Source organism: Micromys minutus (genome assembly GCF_963924665.1).
Source record: "Micromys minutus genome assembly, chromosome: 25".
NCBI classification, from domain to species: Eukaryota; Metazoa; Chordata; class Mammalia; order Rodentia; family Muridae; genus Micromys; species Micromys minutus.
In genome coordinates this window covers 8,654,219-8,670,062 of record NC_137960.1, presented here as the reverse complement: position 1 = coordinate 8,670,062, position 15,844 = coordinate 8,654,219, and the positions used below count along the sequence as shown (strand labels likewise).

The window sequence follows — 15,844 nt, the reverse complement described above, 5'->3', positions numbered from 1 at the left end:
ATTGTTGGTGCTCCGAGATCTTACTCTCCATCGCTTGTGTTGAAAACTCAGGTGGAATCCTTCATTTCCTCTAGATGCACAGTCTTGTCTTTCTTTGTGAGCAGTGGATACCTAAGCAAATGACAACTGAAATGCCTTTGGCTTGACTCTTTTTAACGAGAGCTGTGGGTTTGGGGGTGGATGCTTTCTCTGTTAGCCATGTCTTTTCTTTGGTCTGTTTTGAAAATCCTCTTTTATTGCATCTCTTTGGTCACAACCATTCTCTCATTTATAACCTCTCCAGAGTCTGCCCAAATTAAACTATCTGCAGCTGGCAAAACACACACACCCCGGCTAGTGCACGAGGCAAATCATAATCACCTGCTGTGAAGCAGCCTCTCATCCCATACTTGGGATTTAAAAAAAAAAAAAAAGACTATTTAGGTAACTTTTTTTCAATTATTTATTTACTTTACATTCTGAGTGCACCCCCCACTCTTACCCTAACAAATCCCTCACTACGTTATCCCTTTCCTTTTCCTCAGAGAAGGGTAAGTCCCCCTATATCACCCCGCCCTGGGACATTTAGTTCCATTAGGACTAAGTACATCCTCTCCCACTGAGGCCCAACCAGCTAGTCCAGGTAGGGGAAGGGGATCCAAAGGCAGGTAACAGAATCAGAGACAGCCCCTGCTCCGATTGGTAGGGAATCCATATGAAGATGAAGTTGCACATCTGCTACAAGTGTGTTTGTTGGGGGTCTAGGGTTCAGCCCATGCATGTGCTTTGCTTGGTGAGCCCATAACTGAGTTTTTAAAGAAACCAAAATCCTCACTACACCATGCCATGAGCTTCTCACTGTGTGCTCCACAACCTTCCTGCTGCTATCCCACGATTTCCTTCTGCCCTATTGTCCAGTTCACTAATCATCTCTTCCACTGAGTCTAATCTGCTTTTCCGCTCATCCAGTGGCTCCAAATCTCATTAACTAATGTTTTGGATTTGTAGTTGGATTCTGAAACACGTTCTACTTCTTTGTGCAATGTCTCTGTCTTCAAATCCATTTCCTGGACATATTAATCGCTGCTACTTTCCAATCTATCTGGTTAAGTCCACACCCTCTCCTTTGGGCTTCTTTCTCATGGATATGTTTCCTGGACTGGGTCATGTGGTTTTCTTTGTAAACATTCTCTCTGGACGCTGGGAAAGAGAAACCTTCAGCTAAGGAGAGTCCTTGTACATCATCTTCACACCATCTCTTTGCCTAGATCTGTCCCCCTCATTGCTAGTGGGTAGCAGAACAGACAAGCCCAGTTGTGACTGGTCAGCCTGGGATGGTCCTGGGGCTTCGAGGGCTAAGCATACAGCTACCCAGCCTCTTTCCTGGTTTCATGCAGCTGTGGCAAAATACCCCGATGAAACCAATTTAGGGAAGGAATGGTCTGGCTCTTAGTTCCAGGTCCATCCTTGTAGGGAAGCCAAGCACCCTTCCTTTCTTGACTTTTCTGCCCTCAGAGAAAATCTCTTTGTTGGTAGCTACCTGGAATCTTTATGAAAAAAAGTTTAAATCGTTTGAGATAGGAGTCTCCTCCAAACTCAGGATCTTCCTGCCTCTGCCCCAAGGGCTAGCATCACTGGTGTGCAGTACTGTGTCCAGCAGCGGCTGTCTGAGGCAACAGGACCAGGACATCCTTCACAGCAAGGAATCTTTAGAACCCATGCTTACAGGAGTCCCTCAGCGCCAACCTTCTCCTCTGGCTGTTTGGTGCTTGAAGTATGTTCCATTTATTTAAGCCTGTTAGAAACCGGGACATATTTCTTTAGTCTAGGGACATGTCTTCAGTTGTATGTCTCCTTGCTCAATTTTCTTTCTCTGGGACCCTGTTAGAAAGATAACTAATCCCCGGTGCCTCTGCTTCCTCGTGTCCCTCCCTTCTGAGATCCCAGAGTCCTGTGATTTCCCTTGAGAAGTTTCTCAGTCAAGGGCCTCTCTTCACCTTCTTTGGATGGTGTTCTTGACCCTCAGCTGTTTCCTTGGAGGGGGGTGTGGCCAGGTGTGTGTGAAACTTCAGCTTACTATGGGATGTCTGGGTCTGCTGTATGAAGGCAGGCTGGGATGCCCCATTCAAGGCAAGTCACTATTCTCTGGTAACCAAAGTCATGTCAAGGCCCCTGTCCATGCCCAGGGGGCTTCTTTAGGACAGTTTTTAAAACGTATATGTGTCTGTTGTAGATAGCCCTGCGTGACTGCAGTACTCATGGAGACCAGAAGAGGACGCCAGATGTCCTGGAGAAAGGGCGCTGAGATCCAAACTCAGGTAGAGTGTTTTGTTAACTGCTTAGTCAACGGAGATCACACACACACACACACACACACACACACACGCACACACACACACACAATTTTGTCCCCCCCCCCATATAAATGTTATGAACACATCATGGGCTGAGTGGTTAAGAGCACTGACTGTTCTTCCAGTAGTCCTGAGTTCAAATCCCAGCAACCACATGGTGGCTCACAACCATCTGTAATGAGATCTGATGGCCTCTTCTGGTGTGTCTGAAGACAGCTACAGTCTGCTTATATATAATAAGTAAATCTTAAAGAAAAGAAGAACATATCTTAAGAACAGGCTTTCAAAAACACTCACAAGAGTGAGCATCTTCCTGTTCCCAGTTGTTCACTTTGCACGTTGGTGAGTTTTCAGTGTGTGAGTGGATCGAAGTGTGGCTATCCCCTGCTGCAGCCCACCTAAGTGCTGAGCTCATCGTCCTGAGGTGCACGTATTGTACTCTGATCACTTGGTAACAGATGCCCTCAGCCACAGACCCTCAATTCCCGGATCCTATAAACTGTTAATGCAACACGTTATAATCCTTAGCATCTTAGAGCTGATGGGACACTGTGGTCTGAACACTGCCTACCGGGAGTCACTCATATGCTGTCAGTGGAGGGAAGGTGTGCTCTGATCCAACAACTGCTTCGACCAGGCTGGTTTCTGCAGTCTCTGTCTCTCAGACACACAGTTTGAGCTGGCCCTATCCTGGAACAGAAGCATACTTCCGTCAAACGGAGTGCCAGTTCTCTGGAGGCTGCTGTGTGTGACTGTGTCAGTCCTGACTGGTCTGTTTTGCAGGTGTTGGCATATAGACAGAGAGAGACTGTGAACTGCATTCTAAGAAATCATGACAAGATACAAGGAAGGGACACTTCTGACCCCCTAGCCAGGGCTCCCTTGTCCTGCTTACCACGCTGACTTCTTGGTCATGCTATTAAAAATTCTAGGTATCTTGGGATCCTGTGTAAAATGGGTTATTAGTGTCCACAACAGCATTTCAGAAACTGGGCAAATGGTAGGTCAAAAGGGAGGTCAAAATGGTAGGTCTGTGCCTGCCACTATCACCTACCTTAGCCACCTAGTGGCTACTTTGAGAATATGTAAGGAGGGAGAAGGGTAGAAAAGGAAGAGCCTGTCCTTCCTGGAGCCATGTTGGGAAAGCCCTTGTGGAGGCTGGTCCACCCGACCCAGGAAGTCAAATGGAAATTGGAGGATGTGCTGGCTTTTTGGGCCAACAGAAGCCATCCTCCGTGTCCTCAAAGGATTCCTTTTCCAGACAAGAGCCCTCTTGTGACATTCAAACTCAAGGCCAGAGGCCTGTTCTAGTGTGTGGTCCATAAGCCATGCCTGATAACCTCCTTACTGGTCTTCCCGACCACCTGAAAGTGTTAGCCTGACAGGCCCTGAGTTTCTTCGCCCTCTCTTCCCCAAATGCAGCCTGCATATAAGAAAGTCCCCAGACATGGGTGTTGAAGTGTCTGCGGTTGGGCCAAAACGTCCCTCTGGCTCCTGACCTAGCACAGGCGCCCCCGGGCCTCCCGTGGCTCCCAGCTCCCTACGTGGCCGCGCAGTCTTGCACCCACATCCGGGGGGTCTCTGGGCCCAGGACCTCGAGTCGCGCGTCCCCGGGGCTCTGCGCGCGCCCGGACGCCTGACCCGCCCCGTGACGCAGCCGCAACCGTCCGGAGTCGCGGCTGGCCAGCGCGCACCCGCGGCGCGGGGCACGCGCCTCGTGCACGCGCCCGGCCACGTGACTCCGCGCGGCCAACCGCCGCGCCGGGATTTAGGGATAAAGCGCGGCCCCGCGACAGTTGCGGCGGGAGAGCGGCGGGGCAGAGAGCGTGACTCGCCCGCTCCAGTGCCACGGGTTCCCGCTGCGCTTGCCGCCGCCGTCGCCGCGCAACCATGTCTGAAGAGAAGCCCAAGGTAAGCCCGGCACGCAAGGCGCAGCAGATCCCGCGGGATGCAGGCTTGGCCGCGCGCAAACAGGACCCGCGGGACCGCGCCCGGGCCTCCGCGCCCCTCCCCCCACGGCCCGCGCCCCTCCCCCACCGACATCGCACTCCGCCCCGAGCTTCGCTCTAGCCCCGCCCCCGGCTGTGCCTCCCGCCACGCCAAGGCTCCGCCCCGGGCTAGCCCCGCCTTGGATGTAACCACGCCCACGACCCGAGAACCCGGAACTTGGGTGGTGGTGCTTGGTTCCCAGGGCGCTCGGTCGGTCCTCACTCCCAGGCGCGGCCATCCTTCGCGCGCCGCGTGGGGCTCAGCGGGCGCTGTGAGAGCTACGTCGGTGTAGGAGCGAGTCTGGCCGCTCCGAGCTTTCAATGTTCGCCCGGTCGCATGCCCTCCCACTCCATCGCGGTGGTTTCGGCAATTGGTGCGTGGGAAGACCAGGGTTGCCCACCATTCCAAATGGAAGTTTTCCCACCCTCACTTGCCCTGTCGGGGACGGTTTTAATCCAACGAGAGATAAACGTTGGAGCCTGGCATTCTGTGCTCTTGTCCGGACTGGAGATGACCACTCTCGAGCAGGGTAAGCATCAGGAATGCCATGGAAACAGGCTCAGCAGCTGAGCCCAGAAATATCTTGCCTGCGGGGGGCCCTTCAGCTCAGCCTTGGGTCCTGCCTGCACCATGCCTGCACCATCCCGGATTTCTTTTTGTAAAGGTTTATTACACACACACACACACACACACACACACACACACACACACACACTGACTGTAGCTGTCTTCAGACACACCAGAAGAGGGCATCAGATCCCATTACAGATGGCTGTGAACCACCATGTGGTTGCTGGGAATTGAACTCAGGACCTCTGGAAGAACAGTCAGTGCTCTCTCAACCACTGAGCCATCTCTCCAGTCCAATATAGTTTCTTTAAAATTAATATGCATTATGTTTTTATTTCCATTTTGGTGATGCAACCCAGGGACTTTGGTACACTGGGCAGATACTCCTCCCCCACCCTCTCTCCCCTTTTTAGAGAAGGTTTCTTTGTAGTCCAGGCTAGACTCAAGAGATCCTCCTGCTTCAGCCTCCTGAATGTTGGGATTAAAGGAGTGTGTCGCCCAGCCTGGCCTGCCTTTGTTGGGTTTCTGCTGTGTTTTGAGACAGGTTTCCCTGTGTAGCTGAGCCTGCCTCCACCTTGACTCAGGTTTATTCCACAGGTGCTGTCCATCTTGGTGCTGAGCCCTCATCCTTCTGGATTTACTTGCTAATTAGAGAACTCCAGGCCGGAGCCAGCCAGGCATCCCGCTGTTGGAGGGAAGCATGCCTGAGGCCTTTTCACCTCTGACTCTGTTTTGAACGCACACATTCAATTTGGGAACTGGGTTAGAAGTCAGTGCATCTTGGGACCTGGAGCTGTTCATGTTTCTCACTTTTGGACTTCACTTTGTCTCACGTTGAGTCCCACCCTTTGGAGCAGGTGCCAAGCTCTGTGAGCAGCACTGCTGTGTCACTGGTGTCCCGAAAGTGAGTGGGGGGCGGGGTCTTGCACAGGAGGGGATGGGAGAATGGCATCCCAAGGTGTTCCTTCAGGTCCCAGTTGGAACCTCTCAACTAGAAAGCGCTATGCTCCTACCCAAGGCTGTTAGAACCCAGAGCAGGGCAGGTTGCTTTCTGTACCCTGCACGGAGCTTCCTGACACTGTCCTACCTCCTCCAGGAACTGGAAAGTTGCCGAGGGCATCCCAAGGGGATCTGTTTCCTTAGAAATAAATGGTTCTCAGAAGCTGGAAAGATGGCTCAGTGGTTAATAACACTGACTGCTCTCCAGAGGACCAGGGTTCAATTCTCAGCATCCACATGGTGGCTCACACCTGTCTGTAACTCCACAATCTGACACTCTCACACACATACATGCAGGCAAAACACCAATGCATATAAAATATTAATTAATGGTTCCCAAGGCTGGAGACACTGCCTAGCAGCTAGGATCACAGGTGGCTCTTTGAAAGAGGACCTGGTTCAAGTCCCAACACTCACATTACTGCTGACAAACATTTGTAACTTCACTCCTAGAGGATCCGGCACCTTCTTCTGGCCTCCTTGGGCACTGCCTACATGTGATTCACAGAGATACACACAGGCAAAATACTGATACACATTTTAAAAATAATAAAGGTTAAAAGTTCCCATGAACCCTTTTATCCACTGGGGCCAAAATGATGCATCTTGTGGGTGGAGCATACTCTGAAGAACAAAACAGAGTTTCCTTTTCAGACTGAACAACCCAAAGTTGGCTCTGTGGCCCATAACAAACTTTTTGTTCAAAATGTGTTTCCAGGCAACAAGAAGCACTGACTTTGTTCAGCAGCCTTCATGTATCATGATCATAGAAAAACAAAAAGTACCGCTGCTCAGTAGGATTTTCCTCCAGTATGGAGGATGGAACTCAGGGCCTTGAGCGGACAGTATTCTGTAGAGCTACAGAACCCCAGAAGAAAGCAGAGTCTGAGATCAGAGGGCCTGGGAAACCACAGCCATTACCCTGCCAACTCCAGAGGGGACAGCAGCCTTTATCCTGCTGACTCCAGGAGGACCACAGCTTTCCTGCCTCTACTGGATTCCCTCAGGGTCCCCTAGTGCTCTCTGGTTCTCCATCTTTGGCTTTATGTTGGCTTTTCTTACCAGTCATATAGAGCCAAGTGGAGCCTGCAAGTGTGTTTTTACTAGCCTCGTAAGTAATTGTAAAACAAAGATGGATTTTCTTTGGCTCTCTAGATTTAATGAGCAGATTTTTGTCTTCCAGTTGGTAGTCTGTAAGGACTGACTTTACACTGTGGTTTCTGTCACTGTGCTTAACAAATGTAGGTTAAAAATAAATTCTGTGTAAAAATTAAGACAGCCACACGAGCAACTCTGAGCTGCTGGGGGAGTTTAGAGAATGAGGTTGGTTTGAACGACTCAAAACAACAGCCTTACCCAAGGACTTGTGCTTGAAACTGGTGATCCTGAGTTGGCTTTTGAGACCCATTTTTCGTGTCTTGCAGGAGGGTGTGAAGACAGAGAACGACCACATCAACCTGAAAGTGGCGGGGCAAGATGGCTCAGTGGTGCAGTTCAAGATCAAGAGGCACACCCCACTGAGCAAACTGATGAAGGCCTACTGTGAGAGGCAGGTCCGTGCTGGCCAGAGGAAGGAGTACAGGGGGTTGGGATAGGAGTGTGGAGGGGCTGCTTGTGTTGCAGGCTTGCCCTTGCTGCCCTGGATCTTGGCATGTCCTTATAGTGTCTCTCTCCTTGGGCTCCTACAAATGGATAGGTGGATCTTGGCTTGAGCAGACTCCTATGGGATTTGCTTCCTGCTAGAGTAACCCAGTGGTGGCACACTCCTACCTGGCTCTGGTGAGGCCCTGTGGTATGCTCAGGTGTGGGATCTGTGCGGGTTTGAATTCTTCCTGGAACCCATCTAATTCTGCTTGTGTATGCTGTCCTCATTGGCGATTTGACTTTGTTATTTAGGAAAGTGAGGCAGCATGTGACCCTGTCCTTTCATTACTGGTTCAAAATAGCAAGCTGACTTGACCTTGTCTCCAGCAGTGACCAGCTGGGTTGTCTGTCACTGTGAACTCACGGCTCTTGTACACACTGTGCTTGGGTCTGTCCATCTATTCATTGTTATTAGGGACCTTTTGGCAGATGGGTACACTCTAGCCTGCTTGGAAGTCCTTGGACTCTGGGTCTCTCTTGCTCATCCGTTGTCTGCCTCAGTGGCTTGCTGCATGTAAACTAGGTGCCCAGTTCTTGTTTAACCCCTGCCATTTGGTGGTACTCATAGGGGGTCCTGCCCTTCCCTTCTGTGAGGGTAGAGGCATCTCATTATGGTGGTACAAGGTTGCTCTGAGCGCTTGCCCACACAGCTGTGTGCTGTCCTTTGGTTTTGTTGTAAGTGCCCTGAAAGGCTGTGCCGTGCGTTTTCCTTTCCCACCTCCTGAGCCCTGCAGATGGTGCCACTGGCCTCCTCTCCTCTGGGTTTTGACCTCAGACACTTCTCACCTGTGAAAGGAGACAGAGCTTTCTGATGATGCCATGTCCCCTTGTACCCTTCCAGCTGAGTCAGCTGTGTGTGCCATGTGCCACCACTTGGACTGCACATGTGTTAGCACGTTCCTTGCTGGTGCTGTGCTCAGTCTGCTTGTGTTTTCATGGGTGTCTGGTGTTCCTGGGTCTTCTGAGACACTATGTTGGAGGGCACATACTAGGTCAGCTACCTCAGCGTTCTGGGGCATCCTGAACCATTGTTTGGAGGTGAGGTGGTCTGTACAGCTTCCATCCCACGGTCTTGGGAGAGTCACTCTGGAGACTTCCTTTGTCTTCTCCTGCATTTTTTTTCTGTGTTAATTTCCCATTTTTGCCATGGAGCATCATCTCCCACATCTGACAGGGACTTGCACATCTGGCTGATGTAATAGTGTAGGCTGAGGTGCACTGTTCGGCACTGAAGTTGTCATAATTCTCTGTCAGCATCCTGTGCTTTGGAACACAGTGACAGTCTGACTCTGATGTGAGAGCTCAGCAGGGGCTCAGGAGAATTCTCGCTCTGGCAGGGTGCTCTCTGGGCCCTTGCCAAATGTACACTTGCCTCTACCTGTCCTTGCTCTTGTGTAGACAGACGTCTGTCTCTGCTGCTGGGAGTCCCAGTACTCCTGCAGTCAGCCAATCTGTGTGCTTGCTTGCCTGTGACCATTTTCCTCCTTTTAAAGATTTATTTATTTATTGTATATACAGTAATCTGCCTGCCTGCATGTCAGAAGAGGGCATCAGATCCCATGACAGATGGTTGTGAGCTACCGTGTGGTTGTTGAGATTTGAACTCAGGACCTCTGGAAGAGCAGTCGGTGCTCTTAACCTCTGAGCCATCTCTTCAGCCCCCAGAAGTGCACTTTCTGCTTTTGTTTTGTGTTTTTTTTCCCCTAGTAGCAACTTTCTTTTGTTTTCTTGGTGTGTGTGTGCGTGCATACTCATTTTTAACCTTCCTAAAGGGTTTAGTGTGCATGTGCTTTAACTCCTAATGTGCTCCATCTCCCTTCTTTTTTCTGCCTCCTGATATTGAAGAAACTTAAAATAATAGAATTGTTATACAGAATTTGCTAATATATGTGCTTATGAGTCATACAAAGTGGAATTGAGGTAAAGGAACACTGTCTCCAGAACACCCCAAGGGTAAGTGAGGTGCCAGCCAGGCTTGTTAGAGATAAGAGAAAGTTAAGATGCTAGGATGTAAATGTTTATTTGCAAGAACTCTGAGCTCTCTTCTTACAACAACGGAGAAAACCCTGACTTACAAGCAACTGTTAGGCCCATACCCCTGTCAAGTAAGAAATGTCTAACAAGGCGGCACAGAGGACTGAGCAGGGTCACAACCAATGTTAAGTCTTGGCCTGGTTTAAAGTCCCCAGTTCTCTTTCTGAGAAATGCGTACTGCGGGTAGGTGGGTAAGACTGCCCCAGGTAAGAACCATTTCAAACCGAACAGCACTGGTGTACTTAAAATAATTCTGGCAATATGCCAGATCTTTGCTGCATAAACCTCCCATCTGCCCACGTGGCCAGACTTTCAGTCTCCTGTCTCTGTTTAAATTGCTCCAAGTGTAACCTGGGCCTGGGACCTGAAAGAGATTTAAGGGTGACATTGCATGTGGAATTCATAAGTTAGCAGAAATCTTCTGTTTAAGGCCACCTCCTCTTTGAGTACTAGGCAGAGACAGATTCAAGTTATTGTATTAAAGACCCTTTCCCTTATCTCTAAGTGTGTGCGGTTATTTCTCACTGGGAAGCCGTGTCGTTTCTGTGACAGGCATGGTGCTTTCTTCTTCCTCTGGGCTCTTCTCACACATCTGAGTCTTTCCTTAAATGTGCCCCAGTTTCTGCTTGTGTTTAAGAGTGAAGCAGTGTGCTGTGGGAAAGAGAAATACTGTGTGTGGCAGAGGCTGCGCATCCACGGGGCATTATGTTAGAATTGGGGGGCCCTGGGGCCCAGGTGCTGTTTCCTGAGAAAGTGCGCCTCCAGACTGCACCCAGCTTTGGGGTACAGGTGGAAGACTGGGGGGTCTCTGAGGAACATTGGGATGCAGGCTTTTATTAGCTTACTCTGGACACCTACTGCTCATACCTCCCTTGACAGGGCTCTCAGTCCACATCGCTAGAAAGCCCTGCTTATTGCCGTGAGACAGAAACTTTCTTGTCCTCTGAGGTTTGTGGGGGACTTGGAGATTTATGTGTGAACTTTTGTATTTATATGTACATGGGTGTTTTTGCTTGCATGTATGTCTGCACTGTACACATGTCTGGTTTTCACGAAGGCCAGAAGAGGACATCAGATCCCCTGGGACTGGAGCTCCAGGTGGTTGTGAGCTGCCGTATGGGGGCTGGGAAACTGAACCCGAGTCCTGTACGAGACAGATGCTCTGCACCCTTGAGCCGGCTCTTCAGCCCCTGCACGTGAACTTTCACAACATTGACCCAGGAGTTCCTGGTCTCACCATCCCCGGGGCCCTGAGATTTTCGACTCTAGTCAGCAAGAAAGCAATGATCTCTGGTTCCTTCCTGGAGGCCGAGCCTTTCTTCAGTAAACAGTCAGTTTGTCCCATCTGTCCTGCAGGGACAGCAGAGCTGTCAAGGTAGAGGGCATTTTCGCCTGCTGTTGATCTGCTTCCTCTGGACAGGCTGAGGCCCACTGCCCTCCTTTCAGGATGGAAAATGCCTTTCTTTCCTGCTCTGCTCCTCACCGCCTTCCTGATTATGACCCTCGTGGTCACCTGACCTGCTTCTCACTGGGAACTTTCCAGAGGAGGAAATGGTACTGTACAGAAGGGAGGAACTTGGCTCAGCTTTCCTTCTGGGAGGAAGTGAGAGACAGAATTAGGACAGGCCTAGTGTTGGAGTGAACTGGAGACTCATGAGTGGGTTAGTTTGGGGCAGCATCTGCTGTAGGTGACCCTTTCTGCTCAGCTGGGTCATGTGTGCATGTGCAGAATGCTCACACTGTTGGTCGCTCTGAATATATGTCTCCAGGTTAGGCTGTGTTACCTGGAACATCTAATGCTTTTCCTTCCGTTTCCCTAGGGCTTGTCAATGAGGCAGATTCGATTCCGGTTTGATGGACAACCAATCAATGAAACAGACACTCCAGCCCAGGTATGAAGTGTCTTGGCTCCAGGGTCTGCACCATTTCTAGTTTCTAAACAGTGCCCGTTTGGAACACTGTTATTTGAGAAATAGCTTGTTTCTGCAATATTTAAAAAATTATTTATTTTTATGGGCATTGGTGTTTTGCCTGTGTGGATGTGTGCAAGTGTCAATCAGGTCTCAGGGTTACAGACAGTTGTGAGCTGCCATGTGTGTGCTAGGATTTCAACCTCTAGACGAACAGTCAGTGCTCCTCACTGCCGAGCCATCTCTAGCCCCTCCTCAGTGATTTTCATTATTAGACTTTATTTTGATACTTTGAGATTGAGTTTCTCAGAGGAGTGGCAGTCAGACACAGCTTTGCTGTTTAGAGGTAGGGTCCATACTCTCAGCTCGATTACCCAGGAGTCCACTGTGCGGGCTGATGGAGGATGCACAGCTCCTGAGGTCCTGAGGGCTTGCTTAGTGCCGGCTGCTTGTTCTTTATTAGACTTTGAACTGGAGTCAGAACTTACTTTTAAAATTTTGAATTAAAAATATTTTGTGGGCTGAAGAGATGGCTTAGATGTGACGAGCACTTGCTGTTTGCCCGGAGGTCCTGAGTTCAATTCCCAGCAACCACATGTAGTTCACAGCCATCTGTAATGGGACCCTAGTGCCCTCTTCTGGCCTGCAGGCATACATGCAGGCAGAACATTGTGCATATAATAAATTTTTAAAATATTAAACAATTTTTTTTTTGTGAGGGCTGGGTCGTTGGTTCAGTGGTTAAATGCACTTGTTCTTGCAAAGGACCTGGGTTCAACTTCCAGTACCTACAAGGCAGCTTACAATTGTCTTTAACCGCAGTCTCAGGAAATCTGATGCCCTCTTGTGGCCCCTAGGCATTAGGCACACATGTGCTCATAAAAATTAAACAATTTTGGGGGGCTTTGATCCTAGGATTCAGGAGCTATAGGCAGGCTGATCTCTGAGTTTGAGACTGGCTTGGGCTACAGAATGAGTTTTAAGATAGCCATGGCTACACAGAAATCCTTGTGGTTTTTTTTTGGGGGGGGGGGAGGCGTTGAAGAGGTAGTTTAGGGGTGAAGAGAACCAGCTGTTCTTCCAAAGGACCTGGGTTCGATTCCCAGCACCCACATGGCACCTCACACCTCAACACTATAACTCTAATATTGGGGGATCCAAGAATCATCTATGCATTTGGGGCACATAAGCTCACATAACTACATACACAGACACATAAAGCAAAAGATAAATGGATAATAATTTTTTGTGAATGTAAAATGTTTATCCAATATCTAAAAATGCCGAGGCTGGTGAGATGGCTTACTGGGTAAGATGCTTGTCACCAAACCTGATGACCTGAGTTCATGTGAGTGTCCCCCTCATTAGAAATATATTCAAGTATCTTAAAATGCTGACATTGCCATATATAAAACAGATGTAAGTGTGCAAAGTGTGCTCTTTAATGACCCCATTGTTCTCTCAATTCTTAGTTCTGATTATTCTCCTGTGAATCTTGTCAGAAGTCAGGTGGATAAGTCGTTACTGTGACTCCACAGTAACCCTTTTTGTCGCATGCTGCACTCCAGCCAAGCTGACTGGGCTGTGTGTAGTGTTGGGGAAGCTGTTTGGGAGCATGGTATCATTGTGAACTCACTTTTGAATTTCCTGTCTCCTCTCTGTGGGCCCGCCCTGGTGACTTCAATAGCTGGAGATGGAGGATGAGGACACCATTGATGTATTCCAGCAGCAGACGGGAGGAGCGGCCCGAGGGAGCCCCACACCCACCCATTGTCCTGACATTTGCTATTGAGTGGTGACCATGCAGCCACACCAGTCACACAAGAGTCAGCAGAAGCCAGAGTCACGGAACGAACGATTCCTCTTTTCTGATGCGCTTGGAGTGAACTACATCCAGATCACACTGTGGGGCAGGAGCATTACATGACTTGGCCGTTAGGGGGGTTTGGTTTGAGGGACATGAGTTTTGGGGGTTTGTTTTTGTTTTCATTTCTGTTTTTCTCCCATCCCTAAAATTCTTTCCTCCCAATCTTGGGTCTGTATGTAGACTCTCACTCTATGGCCTGAGTCTAGTCCCTAGAACTATGGTTTCCTCCGGTGTGACTTGTCCTGATCAGGTAGGGAGCTGTGGTCACATTACCAGTGGGCATGCCTATGGGATGTGGGGCGGGGCAGAGAGGCAGAATTCCACCTGTGTGTTGTAGGCATAGAATAATACTAAAATGTGAAATATTGTACATTTGAGTTTTCTCAAGCATATTGTAAAGTGAAAGGAAAAAGACCAGTGCTTCTTCAGAATGTGAGGACTCTTCCTCCTGTGGCCCAGACATCCCTGCACATGCCCACTTCCCACTCAGTATCTGGTAATGGATACATCAGTAAGGGTGGTACAGTGAAACCCCTCTTCCTTTTTATAATGTAGAAGAAAGTCATTGTTACGTCTCATTTGGAAATTGAACGTGGTCTTAGATTTCTTCTAGAACTTGCTTTCAATACATAATTATGGTTTCTGTATAAGAAGGGAATTGGTTAAGCATCAAGTTTTCAGCGATGTTGTGTAAGAGACCCGCTTTCAAGTGTGGTTGCAAAAGCAAGCCCGGGAAAGGTGACCTCATTCTCACGATTGTGTATTAAAGTGGCGCATCAGTGGGTGACTTTGGTTCCTCATTGTGGGGTCAGTTAAATGTCCATAGTTTCTGCCTGTCATCCTTCTGTAAGGATCCATTGCTGCTTGATGGCCATATCTGCCTTTTATAGTCACCTGACACTGACCTGCCATCTCTCGCTTGCTTAAAGTCCTGAGGAAAATGTTCCATTCCTGTGCGCTGCGTGGGTCTAGGTGGGACGTCTGTTGGCTCTGCTGTGTTTATTCACCGGTTTGTACATTATCTGTTGTCCTTTACTACCGTAAACAGTAAATATAGTTTGGTATTCTGTCTCTTGGCCTGTGTTAAACACTGTATTTGCAGCTGGTCACATGTCACAGCTCACTGTTGACAGTCTGTCCAGTGAGGCCACTCAGACAGGGGAGGCAGTTGCTTAGCTTGCTTTGCAGCATGTGCCCTATGCTGCTCCAGCTGCCTGTCTGCTGGTCCTGAATCTGCACATAATATGACTCGGCTCTCCTCACGCAGGTGTGTGAAGATAAGGTGGGCTGTAGAGGCAGGGTGTAGCGTTGGGTGTATCAGTCAGTTCATGACCCACTAGTCAGTTTTGACATGAATTGATGCTAATTTGTCTATGAGGGGTTTCAGTACTTAGGTGAGACAAAACCACGGTTGTCATTGCCCAAACGGTGTTAGTCTATAAGTTAAGCACCAGCATCAAGCACACATAATTCACCCAGCAGGAATGTGTGATAAAAATGGAGTACAGAGCCATTTTCTAGGTCTCCCAGACAATTACTTTCTCAATGTTGTCACAGAATCCGTGGCAAGCAGCTTAGAGGAGCAAGAGTTTATTTTGGCTCATGGTTTGAGGGTGCTTCATCATGACAGGGGAGACAAAGGTAACTGGAGCATTAGGCTGCTTGTTGAGAGCTTTCGGGGACCAGGAAGCAGTTAATCCTGCCAGAAAAAAGGGCCCTGTCAGGGTGTACTCAAAGGTGAATTTCATTAACACTCTAGGCATTTCTTAATTGAATCAAGTTTCTTGCTAGCCAGACACCCAAATCCATCACTGTGGGATCTACTTGGCTCTCCAAGTTATGTGTTGCATAATACAAAACACATTGTCTGTCTCTGAGACTTAAGACACTTTCAAATGGTGAGCCCCTGTAAAGAAGTTACTTCTAACATACAACAGCAAGTAAACATGCCTATCTCAAAAGGGAGGGATTGGAGCTTAGCAATGATTAGGCCGAAGCAAGATTCATGAAAGCCAGCAGGGCACAAACCAAAGCCTGCTGCTCCGTGTCTAGTGTCAGAGGTTCTTGGCATCATTTGGGCTCCGGTAGCTGTGGGTCATTTCATCCCATACTTCTGTTGGCTGAGGTGCCTGTGGTGTCTGTTGGGACAGTACGTGGTGCCTATAGCATTCTTCAGTGTACATCCCACCCTGCCAGCACCTCTAACATCCAGGGAATCCCTTACCATCTACTTCTCAACCCCACGCAGTGGCTTCTCTGGGCCTCTGTACCAGAATCTAATAACCCCATTCATTGCCTTGTTTCAGTGGCTTTCTGGAGTCTTGGCACAAACTTCCATTCTTTCGCCCCTCTAACATTTTACAGGTGTCAACACCACCACAAAATTTGGCTGTCAGTTCCAGATGAAGCCTGGAAACGCCTTAGGCCACCTCTATGTGCTCTTGAGGCTGGGAAAACATCTCCCTATGGGCTTTTTATTTCTTCTAGATGAATTTGCA

General features: G+C 49.0%; 1 protein-coding gene across 1 annotated transcript; it reads left to right on the top strand.

Moving 5' to 3' along the window:
* Window positions 1-4,118: 4,118 nt before the first annotated feature.
* Window positions 4,119-14,417, top strand: SUMO3 (small ubiquitin like modifier 3). Its single transcript, XM_080937682.1, has 4 exons — window positions 4,119-4,244; window positions 7,316-7,444; window positions 11,390-11,461; window positions 13,167-14,417. Exons 1-4 carry the CDS (start codon window positions 4,224-4,226, stop codon window positions 13,269-13,271), a joined length of 327 nt encoding a protein of 108 aa, XP_080793808.1. The 5' UTR covers window positions 4,119-4,223; the 3' UTR covers window positions 13,272-14,417.
* Window positions 14,418-15,844: the final 1,427 nt, after the last annotated feature.

Coding starts and splice junctions, on each gene's coding strand:
- SUMO3 (XM_080937682.1), top strand. CDS start 4,224: ATGTCTGAAGAGAAGCCCAAG. Junction 7,445..11,389: donor AGGCCTACTGTGAGAGGCAG/GTCCGTGCTGGC, acceptor CCGTTTCCCTAG/GGCTTGTCAATGAGGCAGAT. Junction 11,462..13,166: donor AAACAGACACTCCAGCCCAG/GTATGAAGTGTC, acceptor TGACTTCAATAG/CTGGAGATGGAGGATGAGGA.